This window comes from Dreissena polymorpha, chromosome 15 (assembly GCF_020536995.1).
Source record: "Dreissena polymorpha isolate Duluth1 chromosome 15, UMN_Dpol_1.0, whole genome shotgun sequence".
Classification (NCBI taxonomy): domain Eukaryota; kingdom Metazoa; phylum Mollusca; class Bivalvia; order Myida; family Dreissenidae; genus Dreissena; species Dreissena polymorpha.
In genome coordinates, this window is record NC_068369.1 from 10234555 (window position 1) to 10259003 (window position 24449).

At 36.7% G+C, this 24449-nt stretch overlaps 1 protein-coding gene across 6 annotated transcripts in view; it reads left to right on the forward strand.

Annotated features, from left to right (window-relative positions):
* LOC127860139 (uncharacterized) overlaps positions 1-24449 on the forward strand; it is an 88723-nt gene that overhangs the window by 56798 nt on the left and 7476 nt on the right. For all 6 annotated transcript variants that reach the window (XM_052397995.1, XM_052397997.1, XM_052397998.1 and 3 more), the window contains 8 exons: positions 4425-4779; positions 4972-5088; positions 13677-13755; positions 15095-15133; positions 15519-15609; positions 18546-18656; positions 21637-21739; positions 24031-24101. In XM_052397995.1, the coding sequence (XP_052253955.1) occupies positions 4425-4779; positions 4972-5088; positions 13677-13755; positions 15095-15133; positions 15519-15609; positions 18546-18656; positions 21637-21739; positions 24031-24101 (966 nt within the window). The remainder of the gene's footprint in view (positions 1-4424; positions 4780-4971; positions 5089-13676; positions 13756-15094; positions 15134-15518; positions 15610-18545; positions 18657-21636; positions 21740-24030; positions 24102-24449) is intronic.

Consider the following 24449-nt stretch of genomic DNA (forward strand, 5'->3'; position numbering starts at 1 on the left):
TTTAAATATTGAATATTGATATTTGGCATGCATGTGTATCTCATGGAGCTGCACATTTTGAGTGGTAAAGTAAAATTTCAAGGTGAACATCATCCTTCAAAGTCTAGGGTCGAAAAAAACAAAGTCAAGGGAAGTAATAAGCTTTAAATGGACAAAGTTATCTGACCTGCCCACGTATATATTTTTGTTAAATAAATCAAAGCGGCGCAGTAGGCAGCATTGTGTTTCTGACAAACACATTGTGGTAAAAGGTCAAGGTCATCCTTTACGGTCTATGGTAAAAAATCCAGATTTAAGGGAAGTTATAAGCTTTAAAAAGGGAGAAAATAATTCAATATTGAACAGTTTATATATTTGGCATGCATGTGTATCTCATGGAGCTGCACATTTTGAGTGGTGAATCTACAGTCACAGTATTGTGGCTTTAAATTATTTGCTACTAAAAAAAGAGATTTGTTACAGAAAATTATTTTCAAGGGAAGTAATTTATATAATTATAAATCTCATATTATATATTTCCTTACCAAGAATTGAAGTTCTTTTCACAGTTACTGTACAGATTTATTATTTTGATTATTTATAACCCAAATGATTGATTTGTTTTTTTTAATGATACATGTATAATTATAATTTCTTTGATGTTCATTACATACTTGTTGACTTATGTCCATAGATACATGATCAACTCTGGTTATGATCTCTTTTAAACCACAGGCCTTGGTTGTCAGTGATGTCTGACATGGTCATAATTGACTGTGAGACCCTCCCCACCCCCCCCACCCCCACCCCCGGTTGGATTGGACAAAATTCAAGGGAAGTAATAACCTTCAAAGGGAGATGATTTCTATACCTGCCAAATGATAAATAGAAATTTTATTTCAATGCAGCGCAGTAAGGGGCATTGTGTTTCTGACAAACACATCTCTTGTAAACATTGTAACAAAAAGAATTCATTTTATGATTTAATTTTTCGTTCAGCAATATGGCTCAAATTTCAAATAATGTCTGCACAACAAAAGTAACAGGTGTCTAGATAATGTTCTGAAACTATTAACTAAGCAATACAAAGAATAAAAAGCTTACATATGGTAGGAATAATTGTGGTAAAAGGGGAATTCTCAAAATGAGCAATATCTCTTTATCCCATAATTTTAAGAATACACTGTAACTCCAATATAGCGCGGTCAATGGGGTCCAAGCCGTGAAACAGTGTTATAACGGATCCGCGTTATAAGTTTTGAGCTCATTTACTGCAGGGCGCTATAAAAAAAACAGGTATAGAATAGCCTATAATACACGTCATGTATATTGCCATGCTGTGTTGACGCAAATACATGCATATAAACCGAATCGTATCGATAAAAGTATACATACCGCTTTTCGAATGTGCACATTTATCCGATAATCCAATAAAATTGCAACATCACTTAAAAAATAATAATCTTGAACATTAATGACGATATATGTTTAAGAAATTTGTAAACACAAACGTACGCATATATACTTTTTGTAGTCTGCAAAAACCTCATAAAATCGTTGTTGTTTGGGAATAAGTGGAAGGGTCTTTCCAAATACACAACTTCATAAAACTTGGTCAAAAGATTTTTCTTAATTATATCTCCAATGAGTTTGAAAATGGTTATAGTTGCTTGAAAAACATGGCTGCCATGGGGCAGGGCATTGTTCCTTATATGGATATAGTAAAACTTGTTAACAGGCTTTAAGTCACATTTATTTTCCAATTTTCAGGAAACTTGGTTAGAACATTAATTTTGTTCTATTGATATCTTGGATGAGTTCGAAAATGGTTCTAGAAAGACATTGGCCAGGAGGCGGGGCATTTTTCCTTATATGGCTATAGTAAAACCTTGTCAACACTCTAGAGTCCACTTTTATTGTCAGATCTTCATGAAACTTGGTCAGAAAGTTTGTCTCAATGATATCTTCGACAAGTACGAAAATGGTTCCTGTTCTGCTTGAAAAACATGGCCGCAATCGGGCCGGGCATTTTTCCTTATATGGTTATATATTACTATAGTAAAACCTTGTTAACACTGTAGAGGCCACATTTATTGTCCGATCATAATGAAACTTTGTTAGAAGATTTGTCCAAATGATATATTTGACAAGTTCGAAATGGTTATGGTTGGTTGAAAACCAGGGCTGCCAGGGGGCGGGGCATTTTTCCTTATATAGCTGTAGTAAAAACTTGTTAACAATCTAAATGTCACATTTAGTGTCTTCATAACCAGGGGACAAAAATATTTATAAATTGCACTCGTCCTGCAGGACAAGTGCATTAAAATTTTCACTCGTCCTGCAAACACATGCACTTGTCCTTCAAATATGTGTGAAAGAAAGATTGCAAAGGACTGATATGACTAACAATGTTTCCTATATCACTGCTAAAATGCTGCTTACTTAGTTATTCATGCCAGCTGATCAAAGAAGAAATGTTAACTTACTTTATTTATGAGGAACACAAAATAAATAAACGAAGACAAATTTGTTTTTTCCTTTTTCTAATGCTTGCGTGCTTTCCATTTCGGATGGTTGAACATCGCTCCTGCCCCCTTTAAAGAACGCTCGTACGTGAGACATTTTTCAGATGAAATTCAGACTGGTTTAAAACTGTACTTCGCAGTAAAATAATTCTTTAAAAAAATCGATACTTACAGTGAATGAAGTCAGATGGTTCCCTGTCAACATGGACGCGCAAAGTTTACACCAAAAAGCCAATATTTACTCGGGACACAGTCTCGCATAACAACGCACACCTGCTGTATGAAATTTACAATTACGATTTCCGGTTCATTCGCGTTCTACTTTCGGAATAGATATGCTTTAAGAAATGATTTTATTTAATGAAAAAGAGTCTTACTGGTCAGAAAATACTTATTTTAACATCAGTTTTTTTTCACTCGTCCTGTAGGACGAGAGCTTTAGGGAAATTCACTCGTCCTTTCAAGAGTGGAATTTTTGTCCCCTGATAACACATGGTCATAACATTTGTTTAATGATATCTTTGATCAGTTTTAAAAAAGTTCCGGTCTGTTGAAAAACATGGTCACAAGGCGTTGGGGAATTTATCCTTTATAGTGTTTTTCGCAGGAGGGCAAAGGGGCATGGAGCAGTACATTCACAAAGGGCATATAATATATAGATATAGTTAAGCCTTGTTAGCACTCTTTAAGTTACATTTATAGTTTACTCTTCATGAAACTTGGCAGAACATTTGTTCTAATTATATATTGGGGCTGCACAGAACAGGTCACTTCCTTTGTATATCATGTGAGCGACTTTGGGCCTTTCAGGCCCTCTTGTAGACTAATTTTTGGTAAAAATAGTTTTCTTTAGATAACTGTATGCTGTGATATGTTAGTTTTCACTGTTGTGTTGTTTATTCCATTTCATTTTTGAAATTATCATTCTGTCAATAAATGTGAGTCATTGACGTGATGTTTCGGTCCTAGGAATCCCAGTCCTGTCCTGCAATTTTTTTTTATGTCCAGAGGACGAAATGTCCTGTGGACTTTAAATACTTTTAGGGATGTCTGCTATAGCTCTTTATTGTCCCCTACCGGTTTCACCGGAGGGGACTTACAGTTTGCGCTCTGTCCGTCAGTCTGTCAGTCAGTCACACTTTTCTGGATCCTGCGATAACTTTAAAAGTTCTTAATATTTTTTCATGAAACTTGAAACATGGATAGATGGCAATATGGACATTATACACATCATTTCATTTTGTTCCTACGTCAAAAGTCCTGGTTGCTGTGGCAACAAATAGACTAGAAATACTGCTGGAAAATGGTGGTTTTCTGGATCCTGCGATAACTTTAAAAGTTCTTCATATTTTTTCATGAAACTTAAAACATGGATAAATGGCAATATGAACATTATGCACGTCTTTTTATTTTTTTCCTACGTCAAAAATTCTCGTTGCTATGGCAACAAATATATGTTTTTAAATCTGACAATGGTGAAGCCGGTAGGGGACATATATTGCTTGGCAATAGTCTTGTTTTTAATAGGGGTTGTCCGCTCTATAATTTTATTATGCATTTCAACAAAACACAATAACAATGTCACACATTTTAAAGAAAACAAGAAGGTTTATTCATGTTAAAGAACCACATTTCTGCCTTTAAGGTAATACTGATAAAATGAAGATTCCTAAACTACCAACTCGAAGACATGTTTAATACATGTCTTATAATTGTTATCCTGTGTCATACATTTCAGATTGCTGTCTATATAATAAGTGTTGAGTGGTCATCTTAAGTGAAAACAGTTTTCACTATAAAAAAGTGTATTCTGAAATGTTCCTTTATGTACGAATCATTCAAAAGACAAGGAAAATACTAAGTTTCCTTATTGGAGTAGTTTAGTATTATATGACTATTAAAGAGATTGCTTTTTTTCAGACAATGAACCCGCCAAACTTCCTATCTTTGCAATGTGTCAACAAAGAACTGCTGTTGTCATGGCAGCCTCCGTTAAACGAAAAAGGTGGACCTCAAGATGTCAGCAGTTACATTGTGTTTGCGTCCCCCTTGTTTGTGTCGCATAGGGACACAATCATCTGGCAAAAACTTTATGAAGTACAGGGAACACATAACTATGTTACTGTTCCCAAAAATTACTGGAACACCACATGGGCTCACGTGATTGGGGTGGTTGCCGTGAAAGGGCTGCACCAATCTGCTATGGCCAAAGTGATACTGCCGTTTCATGGAGATGACAGACTGCGCAAAAATGAGGACACTTTCCAATGTCATGGTATTTTTTATTTCAATAAAGTCTCCTCTAAGCAAAATTCAAGTTTATTCTGAAAGTATTGTCCCTGACTGCACAAGCTAATCTGGGTGACACTTTACGCACATGCATTAAACCCAGTTTTCTCAAAGCGCGACTCATTTATATTTCATTCAAATTGTGCAATAATTATTTTTTATGTATTTTTATGCTAAGTTCCAGTGAAGAAAAACTTGCGCCTGGAAGAGGTTACAGGACACTGTATGGTTGAAGAGGATTACTACAACACACTGAGTTACATTTTTTGTGCCATACCAATAGATGTTACAATGAGTAAGTCACATTATTGTTAAAAGTCCAAAATTGTACAGGCTCAACATTAACGGTAGTTTGACACACAGGAACAACTGAGTTTAAGGTCTGGACAAGGTTTACAGAACTGACAAGCAAGATATATATATATATATATATATATATATATATATATATATATATATATATATATATATATATGTCTGTCTTCGTCAGCAGAAACCTGTACAAATGTGGTCCACATTATTTTAAGCTACGCATGATTGAAGCGTAACATTATAAAAATGGAAATAATATTACAAGAATATTATCAAAAACCTATTGAAAGCTTGATATATATACCTAAATCTAATTTTCTACACTACACAAATGTAGATGTATATCTTTTATACACTACACAAATGTAGGTGTATATTACGCTGATCGTACCTGAAAATAAAAATTAATAATGCCATTACAATTTCCACGGTAATCAAAACTTTAATTACGAGATTACTTTTATACAAATAAATATTTTGTTGTTGTTGTACAAAAGTAAAATGGGTTTGCAATTATTACGATACAAAGATAAAGCAGCTCCGTACATAAAATGAAAACACCGATGAAATTTGACACATTAACTGCACATCATCTGCTTAACAACCAAGTCAGACATGTCTGGATTTATATCGCGCTCCAGATATATCGCGATTGCGATCTTTGGACCCTGTCAATCGCGATATAATGGAACTGTAGTGTATATGCATATTTTCATAGAATAAAATGCCCCTGAGCTCTGATCGACAATGTACGCTTAATTTTTGTACCCCCACACACGAAGTTTAGGGGGGTATATAGGAGTGAGCTTGTCTGTTGGTCGGTAGGTCGGTCGGTCTACCTGTCAGTCAGTCGGTCCGTATTAAGTGTCCGCTCTCTAATTCCAGTTGTTTCCATCCGATCTTCATCAAACTTGGTCAGATGTTGTATCTAGATGATGTCTCGGTCAAGTTCGAATATGGGTCATGCCAGGTCAAAAACTAGGTCACGGGGTCACTTAGTGCGTTTTAAACATTGAGCATGGTGTCCGCTTTCTAATTCAAGTAGTTTTCATCCGAGCTTCATTAAACTTGGTCAGAAGTTGTATCTAGATGATGTCTAGGTCAAGTTTGAACATGGGTCATGGCAGGTCAAAAACTAGGTCACGGGATCACTAAGTGCATTTTAAACATTGAGCATGGTGTCCGCTCTCTAATTCAAGTAGTTTTCATCCGATCTTCACCACACATGGTCAGAAGTTGTATGTAGATGGTGTCTAGGTCAAGTTTGAATATGGGTCATGCCCGGTCAAAAACTAGTTCATGGGGTCACTTGGTGCGTTTTAAACATTCAGCATGTTGTCCGCTCTCTAATTCAAGTACATGTAGTTTTCATCCGATCTTCACCACACTTGGTCAGGAGTTGTATCTAGATGATGTGTAGGTCAAGTTTAAACATGGGCCATGCCGGGTCAAAAACTAGGTCACGGGTTCACTTAGTGCGTTTTAAACATTAAGCATGGTGTCCGCTGTTTTTTGTGAAGACAACATGCAAAGTATTCTGTGTCAATGCGGCATGTGGGGGTATTCGTCACGTCTGTGACAAAGCTCTAGTTATATTGGTTGGATGCAAATGTTGCTTTGTTGAAAGTGACCTCGGCTAAAAATGGCGTGTTTTAATTACCCATGGCCATTGTTTTCCTTTTGTTTTTGTGTTACTTTGAAAGAATAAATTGTCAATTAATCATGACAATCATTTCTGCAATGGAAGGATCTTAGTTTAAATCATGTAAGATATTTCTATAAACTTAACACTCATTAATTTGGGTAAACAAGTGTCCTATTAAGAGACCATTTACAACTAAAGTGTTAACCTGAAAGTAAAATACTTTGCTGAGAAAATTTTGTTGTTTATTATACATACGGAATGGTGGGCTAATTTGAATTGTAAATATGTCTCAAGAAGGTTATGCCAGCACTATCCCTAATGAAATCTCCCAAGGCCAAGATCTTATGTGTATTGAAGATCTGGACTTGATTGACCAACTTTAAGGAGGGAGAGGGAGGGAGGGAGGTAGGGAGAGATGGAGACTTTTTATGTAAGCTAGTTAGTTTCCTCAAATAGTTGCAGTCTGCTGATCAGGGATTACACTTTTCAAAAAGCAAAAAAGCAAGTTAATGCGGAAATGGTCGTCCCCAATAAGCCTGCATGGCTCATATATAAATTCAGACCAGAAATATATTATTCAGGCCATGTGAAATTTAATGGCAAGCCCTGATTGATTTGACACTAGCATTCATGCATGAAAACCAGTACATTTACAATGACTTTGAGGTTGTACATAACAATTATTAACATAAAAACACACACATATTAAGAGAAATCAAGACATCAAATTTAGAACAAACTAAGGATGCGATATACAAGTCTGTCTGTTTGTCTGTCTGCCCATCCTTCATTTCATTTCCCGACGCATTTCTCAAAATTTATTGATGATGCAGTGTCTCGAAAAATGTCTAACTTAATTGTATTGCGGTTAATTTGTCAAATTTCCCCAATGTTTTCATTTTATATACGGCGCTGCTACATATTTGTATATTAATAAGTGCAAACCAATTCTACAATACGTATCTGTATTTATCATAAATCCAAAATGTAAATTATATTTTTGATTTTCATGTACGATCACTCGCAAATCAGCTAAAAAGAAGAATTCTTGTTGTTAAAAGCGTATAAAATATAATTGTGCATAGATTCGAATTTACCCTTACAGGGGTGTGATTTTTCCGCGGATCTGCGGATCGGGTTGTCCCAGATGTCACTTCTGAGATTTGGGTAAATTCGTTTTAAAAAATGTGGGGGAGAGGGGCTACCACCGACTCCGCGGACGTATTTCGTAAGCTGCCCGAAATATCCGCGGCCCGCGAAATCTCTCCGCATTTTACACTGGTAGATTCTGCCTAAGCATTTTTGAAACGAGCCATATAATTGGCTGTCGTTTCCCAATCTTCCAATTAAAATCGTGTTATTAAAATGCGCTCTGTGATTTGTTTGCAAATGGCTCCGTTGTGAAGAGAAAATTAAGATTATTGAAATAACAAATAGCAATCGAATAAACGACTGACATCACCTAGTCTGATATGAAGAATGAAATGTGTTTGTCAAAAAAAAAGACTACTTTTTAGATACAAGCAACACATATTTTGTTAAGAAATGTGCACACTGAATTTGTGTCACGGAAACCAGTGTTTGCAAATTGGAGTTTAGTCTACTCGCGAAGTAAAACAATTTAGAAGAGTATCGTTCGAACATGGAAATAGACAAACATGATTTGATTTTTATATGTCAGTGGGTCTGTGTATAATCAGATTCATATGCATATTCTGCTTTATTATGTTTGTCACGCTGTTCAGTTAACTGAAATAGCTTTGAACTGAGTGAAGATGTGAAATGCAATATATTGAAAGGTAAACAAATTAAATATATTAATTTAACTCAGTTAATACATCATTAACACCAGAAGAACACTCAAGTGTGTTTGTTTATATTTAGTTAACTGTAATTCAAAACATTGAAAAACTGCTGATATTGATCACAATAAATACTTACTTAACTGTTTACTTTGCATTCTTAGTATGTTAAATGTGAAGTTTAACAGGTTTTTATAAAGAAATATTGTTATGAAGTTCAAAAAGTTGTTTAGTTTAATGTCTGTTTTTATGTTTGTCATTGCGTTATGCGTGCCATTCGCGTAGTCAAAATCAGTCAACAGAATTTTCCTCCCCTCTGACTTTGTCTCAATCACACCCCTGCCTTATAAATAGTCCTAATGAAGGAACTGAAACAGCGTAACAGTAACGATACAGCATGTTTGAATTATATTTTATTAAGAGGAAATGTCAATGCCACATAATTCGCGAGATACCGCGGTACTTTAGTTGAAATTTACAACAACAAAAAAAAGGAAAATAAATTATCTCAATGTTGTACCGGCTACAAAATTTTTATTTACAAATAAATACACCTACGCCAATTTTCCCGCGCTTTTTATGAGGACAAAGAAATTCATGACCAGTACCGAAATTTAACGATTTATATACCAGTAAACTGCCATTATTAGCTCATCTATTTTTTGAAAAAAAAAATTATGAGCTATTGTCATCACCTTGGCGTCGGCATCGGCGTTGGCGTCCGGTTAAGTTTTGCGTTTAGGTCCACTTTTCTCAGAAAGTATCAATGCTATTGCATTCAAACTTGGTACACTTACTTACTATCATGAGGGGACTGGGCAGGCAAAGTTAGATAACTCTGGCGTGCATTTTGACAGAATTATGTGCCCTTTTTATACTTAGAAAATTGAAAATTTGGTAAAGTTTTGTGTTTAGGTCCACTTTATTCCTACAGTATCAAAGCTATTGCTTTCATACTTGCAACACTTATTAAATATCATAAGGGGAATGTGCAAGCAAAGTTTTGTAACTCTGACTGGCATTTGGACGGAATTATGGGCCCTTTATACTTAAAAAATTGAACATTTGGTCAAGTTTTGTGTTTTGGTCCACTTTACCCCTAAAGTATCATAGATATTGCTTTCATACTTGGAACACTCGCAAACTATCATAAGGGTACAGTAAAAGGACAAGTTGCATAACTCTGGTTGTCATTTTTACGGAATAATGGCCCTTTTTTGACTTAGTAACTTTGAATATATGGTTAAATTTTGTGTTTCGATCCACTTTACTTCTCAAGTATCAAGGCTATTGCTTTCAAGCTTCAAATACTTTCATGCTATCATGAGGTTACTGTACCTGGCAAGTTGAATTTTACCTTGACCTTTGAATGACCTTGACTCTCAAGGTCGAATTATTAAATTTTGCTAAAATTGCCATAACTTCTTAATTTATGATTAGATTTGATTGATACTTTGACAAAACTACTCTTACCTGACATACCACAATAGATTTCACCCAAACCATCCCCCGTGCCCCCCCCCCTCTCCCCCCCCCTATTTTTTTTTTTTCTAAGATCATTTCACAAATGACCACCACACCCTCACACTATACCCCCAACCACCCCACCCACCCTTTTTTTTTTTGAAACAGTTTAAAAACACAAATATTTATTTTTATTATTTTATTTTTGAAATACCGTCCATCGCACCCAAGAATCCCCCACCCCCTCCACCCCCCCTCCATTTTTATGTCCCCCACTATAGTAGTGGGGGACATATTGTTTTTGCCTTGTCTGTTGGTCTGTCTGTTGGTCTGTACGTTGGTCTGTACGTTGGTCTGTTTGCCCCAACTTTAACATTTTGCAATAACTTTTGCTATATTGAAGATGGCAACTTCATATTTGGCATGCATGTGTATCTCATGAAGCTGCACATTTTGAGTGGTGAAAGGTCAAGGTCATCCTTCAAGGTCAGAGGTCAAATATATGTGACCAAAATCGCTCATTTTATGAATACTTTTGAAATATTGAAGATAACAACTTTATATTAGGCATGCATGTGTATCTCATGGAGCTGCACATTTTGAGTGGTGAAAGGTCAAGGTCAAGGTCATCCTTCAAGGTCAGAGGTCAAATATATGTGGCTCAAATCGCTTATTTTATAAATACTTTTGCAATATTGAAGATAACAACTTGATATTTGGCATGCATGTGCATCTCATGGAGCTGCACAATTTGAGTGGTGAAAGGTCAAGGTCATCCTTCAAGGTCAGAGGTCAAATATATGTGGCCCAAATCGCTTATTTTATGAATACTTTTGCAATATTGAAGATAGCAACTTGATATTTGGCATGCATGTGTATCTCATGGAGCTGCACATTTTGAGTGGTGAAAGGTCAAGGTCATCCTTCACAAGGTCAAGGTCATCCTTCAAGGTCAAACATCATATAGGGGGACATTGTGTTTCACAAACACATATTGTTTTGTTTTTTTTTGCATTTTTTTTTCTCATTTTTGGAAGATAACGTAATAAATGTCCACACCCCCACACTATACACCCCTCTTCACTCCACCCCTCCCTCCTTTGTGATTGAAATTGAGAGTCCCTTCACCTTTAAAAAGAAAATAGATGAGCAATCTGCACCGGCAAGGTGGTGCTCTTGTTACCTTTGCAATGACACTAATTGGTTATTTCTTAAGTGTTAAAAACAACCCCTGCCGTGAGTAAACAACACTGTCACTTATCAACTGTTTTTCACGCTTCACTGCGTGCCATAGTAAGCCGCGAAATATAGGGTGTTAATACTAGCTAGAATCGTTTTTTTGCTTAAGTTAGGGAATTCTCGGATTAAACATGTCATTAAGTGATCATGCTTGTCGGATTTTTGGGAGCCATAGCCAAAGCGCGATATATTGGACAGCGCAATATACCGGTCCGCGATATATGGGCGTTGCAGTGTACTTTCTGTTGTTATGAATATTGACAAAAATGATCATTGTCTGGAAATATCTTGAACTGTTAAGCACCAAATAATTTTGATGTGATAACTGCAAGAGCATTATTTTAATCTTTGGAAGCAGACATGTCCAGACAGAAAGCAAGACAATCTTGCATTTCATTGGACAGGCTTTCACCATGTCCGACAATAACAGTTTTTGTAAAATTTTTTATGCCCCCTTGATGGGACAGTCCATCCGTCTGTCTGTCTGTCTGTCTTTCCATCACACTTTGCGTTAAGGTTTCGAAAAATGCTCATAACTTCTATGTCACTTCAGATGTAACCTTCATCTTTGGTATGCATGTGTATATGGACAAGGCCTTTCCATGCGCACACAAATTTGGACCCCTTTGACCTTGACCTTGAACTTAGGGTTTGCGTTCAGGTTTCGAAATCTGCGTTTAGGTTTTGAAAAATGCTCATAACTTCTATGTCGCTTCAGATGTAACTTTCATATTTGGTATGCATGTGTAAATGGACAAGACCTTTCCATAAATTTCACACAAATTTGGACCCCTTTGACCTTGACCTTGAACTTAGAGTCCTTGTTTTGGTTTCAAAATCTGGGTTTAGGTTTTGAAAAATGCTCATAACTTCTATGATGCTTCAGATGTAACCTTCATATTTGGTATGCTTGTTTATGTGGACAAGGCTTTCCATACGCACACAAATTTGGACCCCTTTAACCTTGACCTTGAACTAAGGTTAAGGTTTCAAATCTGTGTTTAGGTTTTGAAAAATGCTCATAACTTCTATGTCGCTTCAGATGTAACCTTCATATTTATGCCCCCCTTCGAAGAAGAGGGGGTATATTGCTTTGCTCATGTCGGTCGGTCGGTCTATCTGTCGGTCCGTCCACCAGGTGGTTGTCAGACGATAACTCAAGAAGGCTTGTGCCTAGGATCATGAATCTTCATAGGTACATTGATCATGACTAGCAGATGACCCCTATTGATTTTAAGGTCACTAGGTCAAAGGTCAAGGTCACAGTGACTCGAAATAGTAAAATGGTTTTTTGAATGATAATTTTAGAATGCATACGCGGCCAACAGGGCACACTCTGAACAATATTACTGAAGCAACTGGTCTGTAATCCTAAATCTATAATTATCAGTCCAATGAAACATCATCCTTTTAGTAAAATACAGTGGATCAGTAAAAATATTATCAGAATATGAGATTTTTTGTATATTTTGTATATTAAATATTGTGTTAATGTTTAATTTTGTTGATTAATATAAATATAAGCAGGACAGGGGAGGTAATACACTACAGGGGAAACAAATGCAATAAGTTTAAATTTATTGTTACAGATTTGCCTCCCTTGTAATATATTTAATTTTTACCAAATGTAAGGCTAACTGCATTTTTGTAATGCATACTACTACTACTACTACTACTACTACTACTGCTGCTGCTGCTGCTGCTGCTGCTACTACCACTACTACTACTTCTACTACTACTACTACTACTACTACTACTACTACTACTACTACTACTACTTCTGCTACTACTACTACTACTACTACTACTACTACTACTACTACTCTACTACTTCTACTTCTACTACTACTACTACTACTACTACTACTATTACTACTACTACTACTACTACTTCTACTACTACTACTACTTCTACTACTGCTGTACTACTACTACTACTACTACTTCTACTACTACTACTACTACTTCTACTACTACTACTACTACTACTACTACTACTACTACTACTACTACTACTACTACTACTATTTCTTCTGCTACCACCACCACCAACACCACCACCACCACCCACATTGACAAAAAACGTATTCAGTGACAAAAAACGTATTCACACAATGGCTGCTACTACAACTTATAGCCCATATAGGGGGGCATGCATGTTTTACAAACAGCCCTTGTTTGTATATGCATGTGTATATGGACAAGGCATTTCCATACGCACACAAATTGTGACCCCTTTGACCTTGACCTTGAACTTAGGGTTTGTGTTTAGGTTTCGAAAAATGCTCATAACTTCTATCAAAGTGTTTTTCGGGGGCATATGTCATCCTATGCCTATGGAGACAGCTCTTGTTTCTTAATGCTTGCAAAGTCTCGCTTTAAGAGCTGACATATGCCTTATTGAGGGCTTCTTTTTTTCAGTGCAAAGCGGAACAATACCTTTGTGCAAAATGAAAATCAGTATCAGTCCAGCCCTGAGCAAGATGATTGAGACTTCAACGTAAGTGCACACTTCAGGTTATGTTCCATGTCAGCGTATGTGTGAAATGCAAATCACGTTAATCCGTTCCTGTTAATGAATGAAAAACAAAAGCTCTTGAAAGAAAAGTTCTTGAAAAACACATAATAAGATTAGTTTTGATTAAAATAGAAAAAAATTGTAAGTAGTAGAAACACATTTTCAAATAAGTATGGTCTGAACTAAAAAAAACATATTGAGGTGTACATCTTTAGTGTATTGAAAGTCAAAAATGTATTGAAAGTCAAAAACCTTGACTTTACTGGCGGCGTTCATTCTTAGAGGTGATTTTATATCTCTTTGAGTTCATCATAAAATGGTAGACTTAAATAAAAAGTTGTGTATTTTCCTAAGGTTGAAACATTTGTTTTGGTGTAAGAGATTACTAGTAGAAAGTGGACATGGGATGTTAGATATGTAATGCTGCCGTTTGTCATTGTTAACTTGTTTTTATGTCCCCCACTACTATTTATGTCCCCCACTATAGTAGTAGTGGGGGACATATTGTTATTGCCCTGTCTGTTGGTTGGTTGGTCTGTTTGCGCCAAATTTAACATTTTTCAATAAATTTTGCTATATTGAATATAGCAACTTGATATTTGGCATGCATGTGTATCTCATGGAGCTGCACATTTTAAGTGGTGAAAGGTCAAGGTCATCCTTCAAGGTCAGAGGTCAAATATATGTGGCCAAAATTGCTCATTTTATGAATAGATTTGCAATATTGAAGATAGCAACTTGATATTTGGCATGCATGTGTATCTCTCTCATGGAGCTGCACATTTTGAGTGGTGAAAGGTCAAGGTCATCCTTCAAGGTCAGAGGTCAAATTTATGTGGCCCAAATCACTTATTTTATGAATACTTTTGAAATATTGAAGATAGCAACTTGATATTTGGCATGCATGTGTATCTCATGGAGCTGCACAATTTGAGTGGTGAAAGGTCAAGGTCATGGTCTTCCTTCACGGTCAGCGGTCAAATATATGTGGCCCAAATCGCTTATTTTATGAATACTTTTGCAATATTGAAGATAGCAACTTGATATTTGGCATGCATGTGTATCTCATGGAGCTGCACATTTTGAGTGGTGAAAGGTCAAGGTCATCCTTCAAGGTCAAATATATGGGTCAAAATTGCTCATGTAATGTCACTTCTGCAATATTGAAGCTAGCAATTTTATATTTGAAATGCATGTGTATCTCATGGAGCTTCACATTTTGAGTGGTGAAGAGTCAAGGTCAAGGTTATCCTTCAAGGTCAAACATCATATAGGGGGACATTGTGTTTCACAAACGCATCTTGCTTATGTTTATTTTCAGGGACAGTAAAGGAATAAGAAATGTGGAGCTACATCTTAGGTAAATTTTCTTATTGTTAATTGTTAAATTAATTATCATGTGAATATGGTAGACACCGTTTTCTTTGTCTTCGCGTAAAAGTCTACACGTGATGACAGGCTGCGAGTACTATTTACTGTTTGAGCAGGGAAATTGGGCAATAAAATAAGCCATAAAACAATGCCATTGTCTCCAGAAGCCCTCAACATTGATTACTACAAGTTTAATTAGATAGACTTGTCACATAACTGTCAAGTAATTGAATGACCTTGGGAATGCTGAGTGAGATTGCTGATTTTAATGACTGTAAATACATATAGACCAAATACTAATATGAAATATGGACAGAAATACTGTTATAACTTCACATATCATGCTTTTGATGGCATCTTAAATTATTTTGCAGGTTTTGTGAATATGACTTGCCTCTTGGACATTGTAAGGACCGTATCCCTGACTGCCTGGTGTTTGTAGGATCACAGAGAGTTCATATACAGGTGAGCATTTTTTATAAGACAATTACGCATGAAAAAGGTAATGTAATGATAGGGGGAGTGGTGCAGATGGCCTTAAATATTTATGGCAGCATAACTTGGTCCAGCATGGATAGGCTTTGTTTAAGTGATCTGCATGATAAGATGCTTGAAAATATGAAGTGTTTGTTTGAATCTGGGAAAATATTGGTCAAAAACTAGATCACTCATAATTAAGTTAATTAACACATAGCGCTTATTTTTGAAAGCTTTCAATCCATTTAAACATCTTAGCCAGTCTAAGCTGATAATGCTTTTTATGCCCCCCTTCGAAGAAGAGGGGGTATTTTGTTTTGCACATGTCGGTCGGTCCGTCCACCAGATGGTTTCCGGATGATAACTCAAGAACGCTTAGGCCTAGGATCATGAAACTTCATAGGTACATTGATCATGACTGGCAGATGACCCCTAGTGATTTTCAGGTCACTAGGTCAAAGGTCTAGGTCACAGTGACTCGAAATAGTAAAATGGTTTCTGGATGATTACTGAAGAATGCTTACGCCTAGGATCATGAAACTTCATAGGTACATTGATCATGACTGGCAAATGACCCCTATTGATTTTCAGGTCACTAGGTCAAAGGTAAAGGTCACAGTGACTCGAAACAGTAAAATGGTTTCCGGGTGATAACTCAAGAATGCTTACACCTTGGATCATGAAACTTCATAGGTACATTGATCATGACTGGCAGATGACTCATATTGATTTTCAGGTCACTAGGTCAAAGGTCAAGGTCACAGTGACTCGAAACAGTAAAATGATTTCCTGATGATAACTCAAGAATAATTAGGCCTAGGATCATGAAACTTCATAGGTACTTTGATCAAGACTGGCAGATGACCCCTAATGATTTTCAGGTCGCTGGGTCAAAGGTCAAGGTCACAGTGATAAAAACGTTTTCACACAATGGCTGCCACTACAACTGACAGCCCATATGGGGGGGGGGGCATGCATGTTTTACAAACAGCCCTTGTTTGGCTTGAATATGATGATATGCAGATACATTCATTCTGAGATGAGCCTTTGTCTGGAAAAACTGGGCTATGTGTATGTGCATACAGTCTTCCCATATTAGCCTTTTCAGTCTTCACAGGCTTATCAGGGTGGACATTTACCGCCTAACTACTAGGTTGGCGCTAAGGAAAAAAAACTTAGTCGCCAAACCTAGGGGGGTCCGGGGGCATGCCCCACCTGAAAATTTCCTGAGCAAAATTAAAACTATTTTTGTCTGAAATTAGCCCTTTTTTTGCTTGAAAAATTTTCTTCGCTGGTGAGCCACTTGCTGACATTTTGCAGGAGATTTTTTTATTTACACAGACACCGGTGGCGTAGTGATAATGATACATTACCACCGTAAAACAGTTTTTGGTACATGTGGTATTTAGGTTAGAAACCACTTTAACAGCCCTCCCGTCTCGGTAGTAATTATACAACATTTTATGAAATCCAAACAATACTTTTTTTCATTTTTTTTTTTGTTTTTGAAGAAATGCGTGAGAAATTTACTTAGTCAGCATGAGACCGTCATTCCATGTCAAAAACCGTGAGACTCACGGCGAAACCGTGATACTTGACAGGTAGATGTTTCCGATTCTGCATTCACGTCTGCACTATTTAAGACGTCTTCGGATCGCGAACCTAACATTTGGTCATTTCCTGAGCTTACATTATTCTGTCCGCTTTCTTTTCTAAAGAATTGTGTTAATTTCTGTTGCTTTGACTTTCCATTTTCGTTCACAGCATCCATTTTTCCCAGAATCTGCAACTCGCTTTTGAAATCGGTCTTTCATGTCGCATAGCTACCGTAAAGGGAAGTTACTCATGTCTACTTTTTTAGCCAATCAAAATCGTTGTTTCTTTGGAAATTAGTTTTAAGTGGCTATGTCAATGCCATAACTCTGCCCATCTGATTAAATGACAATTCCGTACTGGTCGATTCGATGACATTGAATCGTAACATCTAGAGCATAGGCCATTACACGGCACGCTTCAGTGATTATCACGTAAATCTCCAAGTAACCCAAATACTCGAAAAGTCTGGTCGCAGTGTAAAGCATGACCACTTAAGACATTAGCCATGTGGATTATCGACCTAGGCCCTCGTCATTATCCCCTGGGGCCTTTCCGGTAAGGGTAATGATTGTGTAATCTTAGCGATGTTTCTGGCGTTTTATACGGTATGAAGACAGGCATTTAGAGTGTGCATTTGTAAAGCATAGGGTCTTTTTTTTCAATCGCCAATTTAATGAAAATCTTATTTTTAATCGCCAGCCAGGAATTGTAATCGCCAATGGCGATTTTGGCGATCGGTAACGCTTACGTAGAACTAGATTTTGGTTTATAATATACTATTTTTAAACAAAGTTCTATTAAAATTGAAAGTGTTATCTCCGATTGGACTTCCCAGGCTAATCTGGGACATTAAGTTACATACATGAATTATGCCCAGTTTTCATAGTACACGGCTCATATGATGTTTTACATGTGATATTGACACTTTTTTCATACGAAGAATTGGACAATGGTGAGAGTTTAACTGGGGTAGTTTTGTATGCCTATCTATCACAATTTGCGACCATATATGATATTACAAGATTTAATTTTTATAATAGCACTTTGCCCATAATTATCCCCCGCAAAAGGAAGAGGGATATATAATTGGCGTTGTCGGTCCGTTCATCCATCACTATGTCCCCCTGTCCGTGATTCCGTCTGTCAGAAAATTTTGAAATTGGCGGGGATATCAATTCAATTTGCTTGTTAAGACTTATCATTTCATTTGGCTGTGAAAAGATTTTGAACTTTAAGTAGTTTTTCAACACTTCAGGTCTAATTAGATGCCTTCAATAGGGGCAGTGTTCTGTTTTTTATATCTGCTAATAAATATTGTGTGTTTGTAGGAGAATTACAAAGAATCTTCTGTGCACAGACCAGTTGACATCACCAAAGCCTGTGCTCTTGCCAAATATGACACCACACTGTCAGTGGAATTAAGTCCTCAAGAAACAAAGGTACAGATTGATGCTACAAGCATATAGTTATGTCCTGTCAATTTAGATTTTCAGCACTTTTTATTTGCAAAACGCTTTGTGAGCTATTGGTATTGGCAACCTTTGTGTCGGTACCCATCATCTCTATTTGAGCCTAGTTCTGCGCAGGCCAACCTGTTGTGACACTTCACGCACATGCATTTAGCCCAGTTTTCTCAGAATGAGCTGATTTGCCAACATTTGAGAGCTGTTTTCTCTATAGAGAATTCACTTTTTATCCAATATGAAACGAACTTGCCCAGATTGCATATCAACATAAAATTTGGTTGGCATTGTTGCCGCACCAGATCCCACATGAACAGCTAGAGGCATTGCTGTATTAAGATTCCAGTGTGATGTAATTGAAAGGTCAAGGGGATATTGAAATGGTAAACTTTTTAATTAACAAACCGAAATTGTCTTTTCTTTCTTACAATAAATGGTTAAGCATATTTGTTAATACAATTTACAAAGGAACATGCTATGAGTATTATGGACATTATAGTGTTTTCCTTAGCCCTTCAACCGGCAATGCTCCTTGAGGTTTAGTACTCCGTGTGTAATATCATTAAGTAATCAGTTTTTCAAATAAACTTTGTTTGAACCATGCTCTGGTGTCCAAACATGCCTTGCTGAAGGGGTTGCATGATAAATATTGACTCATATTGTTCATAAATCGTGGAACTTTGAAAATTGGTATGTTACAATGCATCAGATAGAGGTCCTGTATGAAGTTTGTTCAGACCATGTCCCTTTGATCAAAAATTGCTAATGATTAATCACCAAGTGGTCATATGATTTATGAAGACTTGTATAGTAATTAACTTAAGAAATCATATCTGAAACCACGTGGATCAGGGGTTTAATGTTTGATGTTTAACATCATATATGGTTCCGTTGCTAAGGTCATACCCCTTGGACATACATGCTAAATAATAGAATTACTGTTCTAAATAACAGCAAGGGTCAGGGATTTCATACTTGGATTGTATAAATATATAGTGGTCTTCTACCACTGGAAGTTTGTTCCAATCATGCCCCTTATTCTCAATAAATTACCTCGTCCTGAGGGTCAGGTGATTTAAACAGTCTGATAGGGTAAACACTTTTTTTAATCTTCCGGAACAGAAAGGGTCATTAATTTTTAGCTCGACTATTATATATGAAATATATTTAATGGAGCTATCCTGCTCACGTCGGTGTTGGCGTTAGCGTTAGCGTGCAAATGTTAAAGTTTACGTACTCCCCCAATTATTTCCTATGTCCCTTGACATATTGCTTTCATATTTTGCATACTTGTTTACCAACATGACCCCAGCCTATAAACAAGAGCAGACAACTGTATCAAGCATTTTGACAGAATTATTGCCCCTTTTATACTTAGAATATGCATATTATGGATAAATCTATGTTAAAGTTTGCGTACCACCCCAAATATTTCCTATGTCCTTTGACATATTGCTTTTATAGTTTGCATACTTCTTTACCAACATGACCTCAATCTATAAACAAGAGCAGACAACTGTATCAAGCATTTTGACAGAATTATGGCCCCTTTTATACTTAGATAATTATATGCTTAAATTGCCATAAATTCTTTACTTATGATCACATTTGGTTCATACATTGACAAAACAACACTTACCTGACATAACACAATGCACTCCACCCAAACCATCCCCCATGCCCCACCTCAAAATCCCCCCCCCCCCGCCAATTAAAAAAAAAATAATATCAATAGAAAGATCATCTATTATTAAATTAACACCCACCCACATTATACCCCCCCCCCCCCTCTCCATGATGGCTTACGTTATACTGTCAAGCACTTGAATAGTCGAGCGCGCTGTCCTTTGACAGCTCTTGTTATGTTGGGTGTGTTACAAATATAGGGCAGAGTACTCTACTAAGTTTGTTGAAATCTTGCCCCTGCAAAACTGGTCATGCCCAAATGGTCAAATGATTTATATAGCAGTGCTATGTGAAAAGGGGGTTTAATGCATGTGTGTGAAGTCGGCAAAGGCCAATCAGGGATGACACATTCTGCCTAAACGTCATTTTTGCTATGAATAAACTTTCTTGAAAAGAATAATATAAGAAAGCAGAAAGTGTGGTCCCTGATTAGCCTGTGGGAACTGTAGGCTTATATGAGACAACACTTAACCTACATACATTAAACCCCTTTTTAGCAGAGCACAGCCCATATAGACTTATGATTTTTTTTTTAACTGCTAAGTCAGGAGTTTAGTATTAGGTGTGTAACATTGTAAAGTGGTTTTGTCTTGACTATGTTCAGGTCATTTCCCTAGGGTCAAACTGTCCACGCCCTATTCTATTGATTTGTGATCTAGGTCCATCTTTTAGGTTTAATTACGGACATTGCTTAAATTGTTAATAGCGTGGCTGTTTTCGGAGAAAACCCGAGCTATTGTCATAGCCAGCTCGTGCTAAAACCTTAACATGGGCTCTAAAATCAAAGTGCTTCCACCTACAACTTTGAAACGTCATATGTATATGCACCTTGATGAGTTCTACACGCCACACCCATTTTTGGGTCACTAGGTCAAAGGTCAAGGTCACTGTGACCTCTAATATCAAACTTTAACATAGGCTCTAAGATCAAAGTGCTTCCACCTACAACTTTGAAACTTCATATGTAGTTGCACCTAGATGAGTTCTACATGTCAAAGGTCAAGGTCAATGTGACCTTTAATATAAAACTTTAAAAAAACCTTAACATTGCCTCTAAAATCATAGTGCTTCCACCTACAACTTTGAAACTTCATATGTAGATGCACCTTGATGAGTTCTACACGCCACACCCATTTTGGGTCACTAGGTCAAGGGTCAAGGTCACTGTGACCTCTAAAAAAATAATCTGACAAGCTTTCGCAGCCGAGCGTGGCACCCATTATGCGGTGCTCTTGTTTTAGTATCGGTCTGACCTGTGCTTTTTTTTCAGAAACACTGTTTGTTTATAACTGTGGTAAAGCGCCTTGAAATGAGAACAATTCTACAACGGCTTCTGAAGAACATGCCAAGTATTCTAGAGGCTAAGCAATACAGTAAGCAGTTTTATTAGCTACACAGGCCAGAGGCCAGCTGGGCTTATGTCATGGTCGTGCGTGCGTGCGTGTGTTAACTTTTTCTTTAAACATCTTCTTCTTCTAAACTACAAGTCCAATTCTGATAAAACTTCTCACAAATGTTCCTGGGGTGAACCTCTTTCAAATTTGTTCAAATTATGCTCCTGGGGTCAAATTTGACCCCAGCGCAGGGGGTCAATAAATTGAACATATGCTTATATAAAGCCTATTTTGTGCAAACTTTAAAAATCTTGTCCATAACCATTGGGCCTAGTGCTACCACGTTTGGTATGTAGTGACATTTAATAGTTCTCTTCTTTTTTTGTTCAAATTATGCCCCTGGGGTCATATTTGAACCTGCCCCGGGGGTCACAAAAATGAACATATGCTTATATAACGCCCATTTTGTGCAAACTTAAAAAATCTTTTTGTCCATAACCATAGGGCCTAGGGCTACCAAATTCGGTATGTAGTGACATCTAATAGATCTCTACTTAGTTTGTTAAAATGATGCCCCTGGGGTCATATTTGACGCTGCCCCGGGGGTCACAAAAATAAAATGAACATACGCTTAAATAAGGCCTATTTTGTGCAAACTTTAAAAATCTCCTTGTCCATAACCATTGGGCCTATTACTACCAAATTTGGTATGTATTAAAATCTTAAAGTTCTCTACCAAGTTTTTTCAAATTATGCCCCTGGGGTCTAATTTGACCCTGCCCCGGGGGTCACAAAAATGAACATATGCTTAAAAAAGGCCTATTTTGTGCAAACTTTAAAAATCTTCTTGTTCATAATTATAGAGCCTAGGGCTACTAAATTTGGTATGTTGTGACATCTAATAGTCCTCTATCAAATTTGTTCAAATTATTCCCTTGGGCTCATATTTGACCCTGCCCCGGGGGTCACAAAACTGAATATTTGCTTATTTAAAGCCTCTTTTGTGCAAACTTTAAAATCTTCCTGTCCATAACCATTGGGCCTAGGGCTACCAAATTTGGTTTGTAGTGACATCTTATAGTTCTCTACCAAGTTTGTACAAATTATGCTCCTGGGGCCAAATTTATCCCTTAAAGGCTCCCATTAAAAAGTTGTTCAAGAAAATTTGATTCATCAAAAAACAAAAAGTAAGGAGAATCCAACTTAAAAAAGATGTATCTAATAAAAGTATATTCTACCAATGCCATGAACAATCCCCTTGTTTATAACATGACTGCCGCTAAGTCTATTACTAGCAACCTATCAGAGAATAGATCAGATACCTTATTTCAATATATGGCAATTTCTCTTTAATTTTCAAAAACAAAAATGACAGGAAACCAAAGTCAGATGGAAAAAGTAAAGGAAAGTTAGGTCAAGCTAATTGTTTGTCATGATGTCTCTTTAAACCTCATGCCATATGCGAGTAGTGTTGCCATGATCCCAACATCTTGATGAACTATAATTCAATTTTTTGTCTCAAACATTTACTTTGTTTAACAAACAACCTCTACAAAGTTATCATTCCTATTGCCTTTCGGCACCTCATGAACCTGAAAAACTCGTAACTTTATGTTTCCTCAGGCAAATATCTTCTTTGTACAATAAACAATTTCTTCACCACGTAAACAATCCTGCTACTTTCACTAATGCCTCAAGAATGAAGTAAAGTTCAGGTGATCTAAGTCATAAGGTATTATGCATATGTCATGAACTATATAAGTAACAGAAACTTTGAAACCTACAAACACTTTTTGGAATTTTGGAAAAAGATTCACGATTGAATGAAGGAACTTTCATTGATGTTGTAGAACTTGCGTAGATTTGATCATCACGTCTAAAAATATGTGAAATAGAAAGAACAACAATATCTTTTGTAATAAATGTACCTACGTTATAAGCAAAGGACCTGTGCGACAATTCCCGGGCTTTTTAGTCTGTTTAGTTAACACCGTAGTAACGTTTTCCATATATAAAAATGCTTACCCTTCCAACTTTAAGCGCCCAGTGGGACGAGGGATAGAAAGAGAAAGTCATATGCCTGAGTACATTTCAACCCATGCGCATTGCACGCTTTTTTCGCATAAAAAAACAGTGGAGCGATACAGGGCCATCATGGACCTGTTGTTTAATATATTTCATTCTTTCATCAGTGTTGCACAACTAGTCTTTCGTTTTGCACCTCTAAGTTACTAGGTGTGTATTGTTAATTAAAAAGTAGGATTCCACTTAAATAGACTGTGTGTTATTGTTTCATTACTCTAAACTATGCCATAATATTTGTTCAACAGTCCAGGGCAGATTTCAAACCGACTCTAGTGAAGTCCAGTCTACCAGCTACAAGGCAAAACTAACTTGTCCGGTAAGATACTCCTTACATATGTTCGACAACATTGCCTGATTTGAGTGTACATTGTATAATGTATACATTCAAATGTATTTCCTGTCAAAGGGTTTTAATCTTCACTCATTAAGACAGAATCTTAAAGTTGGGGTATTTCAACAATACATTCTATGAAGGGTTCAGATAATGTTCAAAAGTGTGGAAGAAGTGACTTCTTCCTCAGCTGAAATTCGGGAGAAGTGAAACAACTTAAATGAGAAGTGGTTTCAGTTAAGCATTTAATCAACCCTTGACTTTTTTATTCTCCTCATTACACGATTCCTATCATTATTAATCAGTATCAAATCATGTATGGCAGTTTTGGGG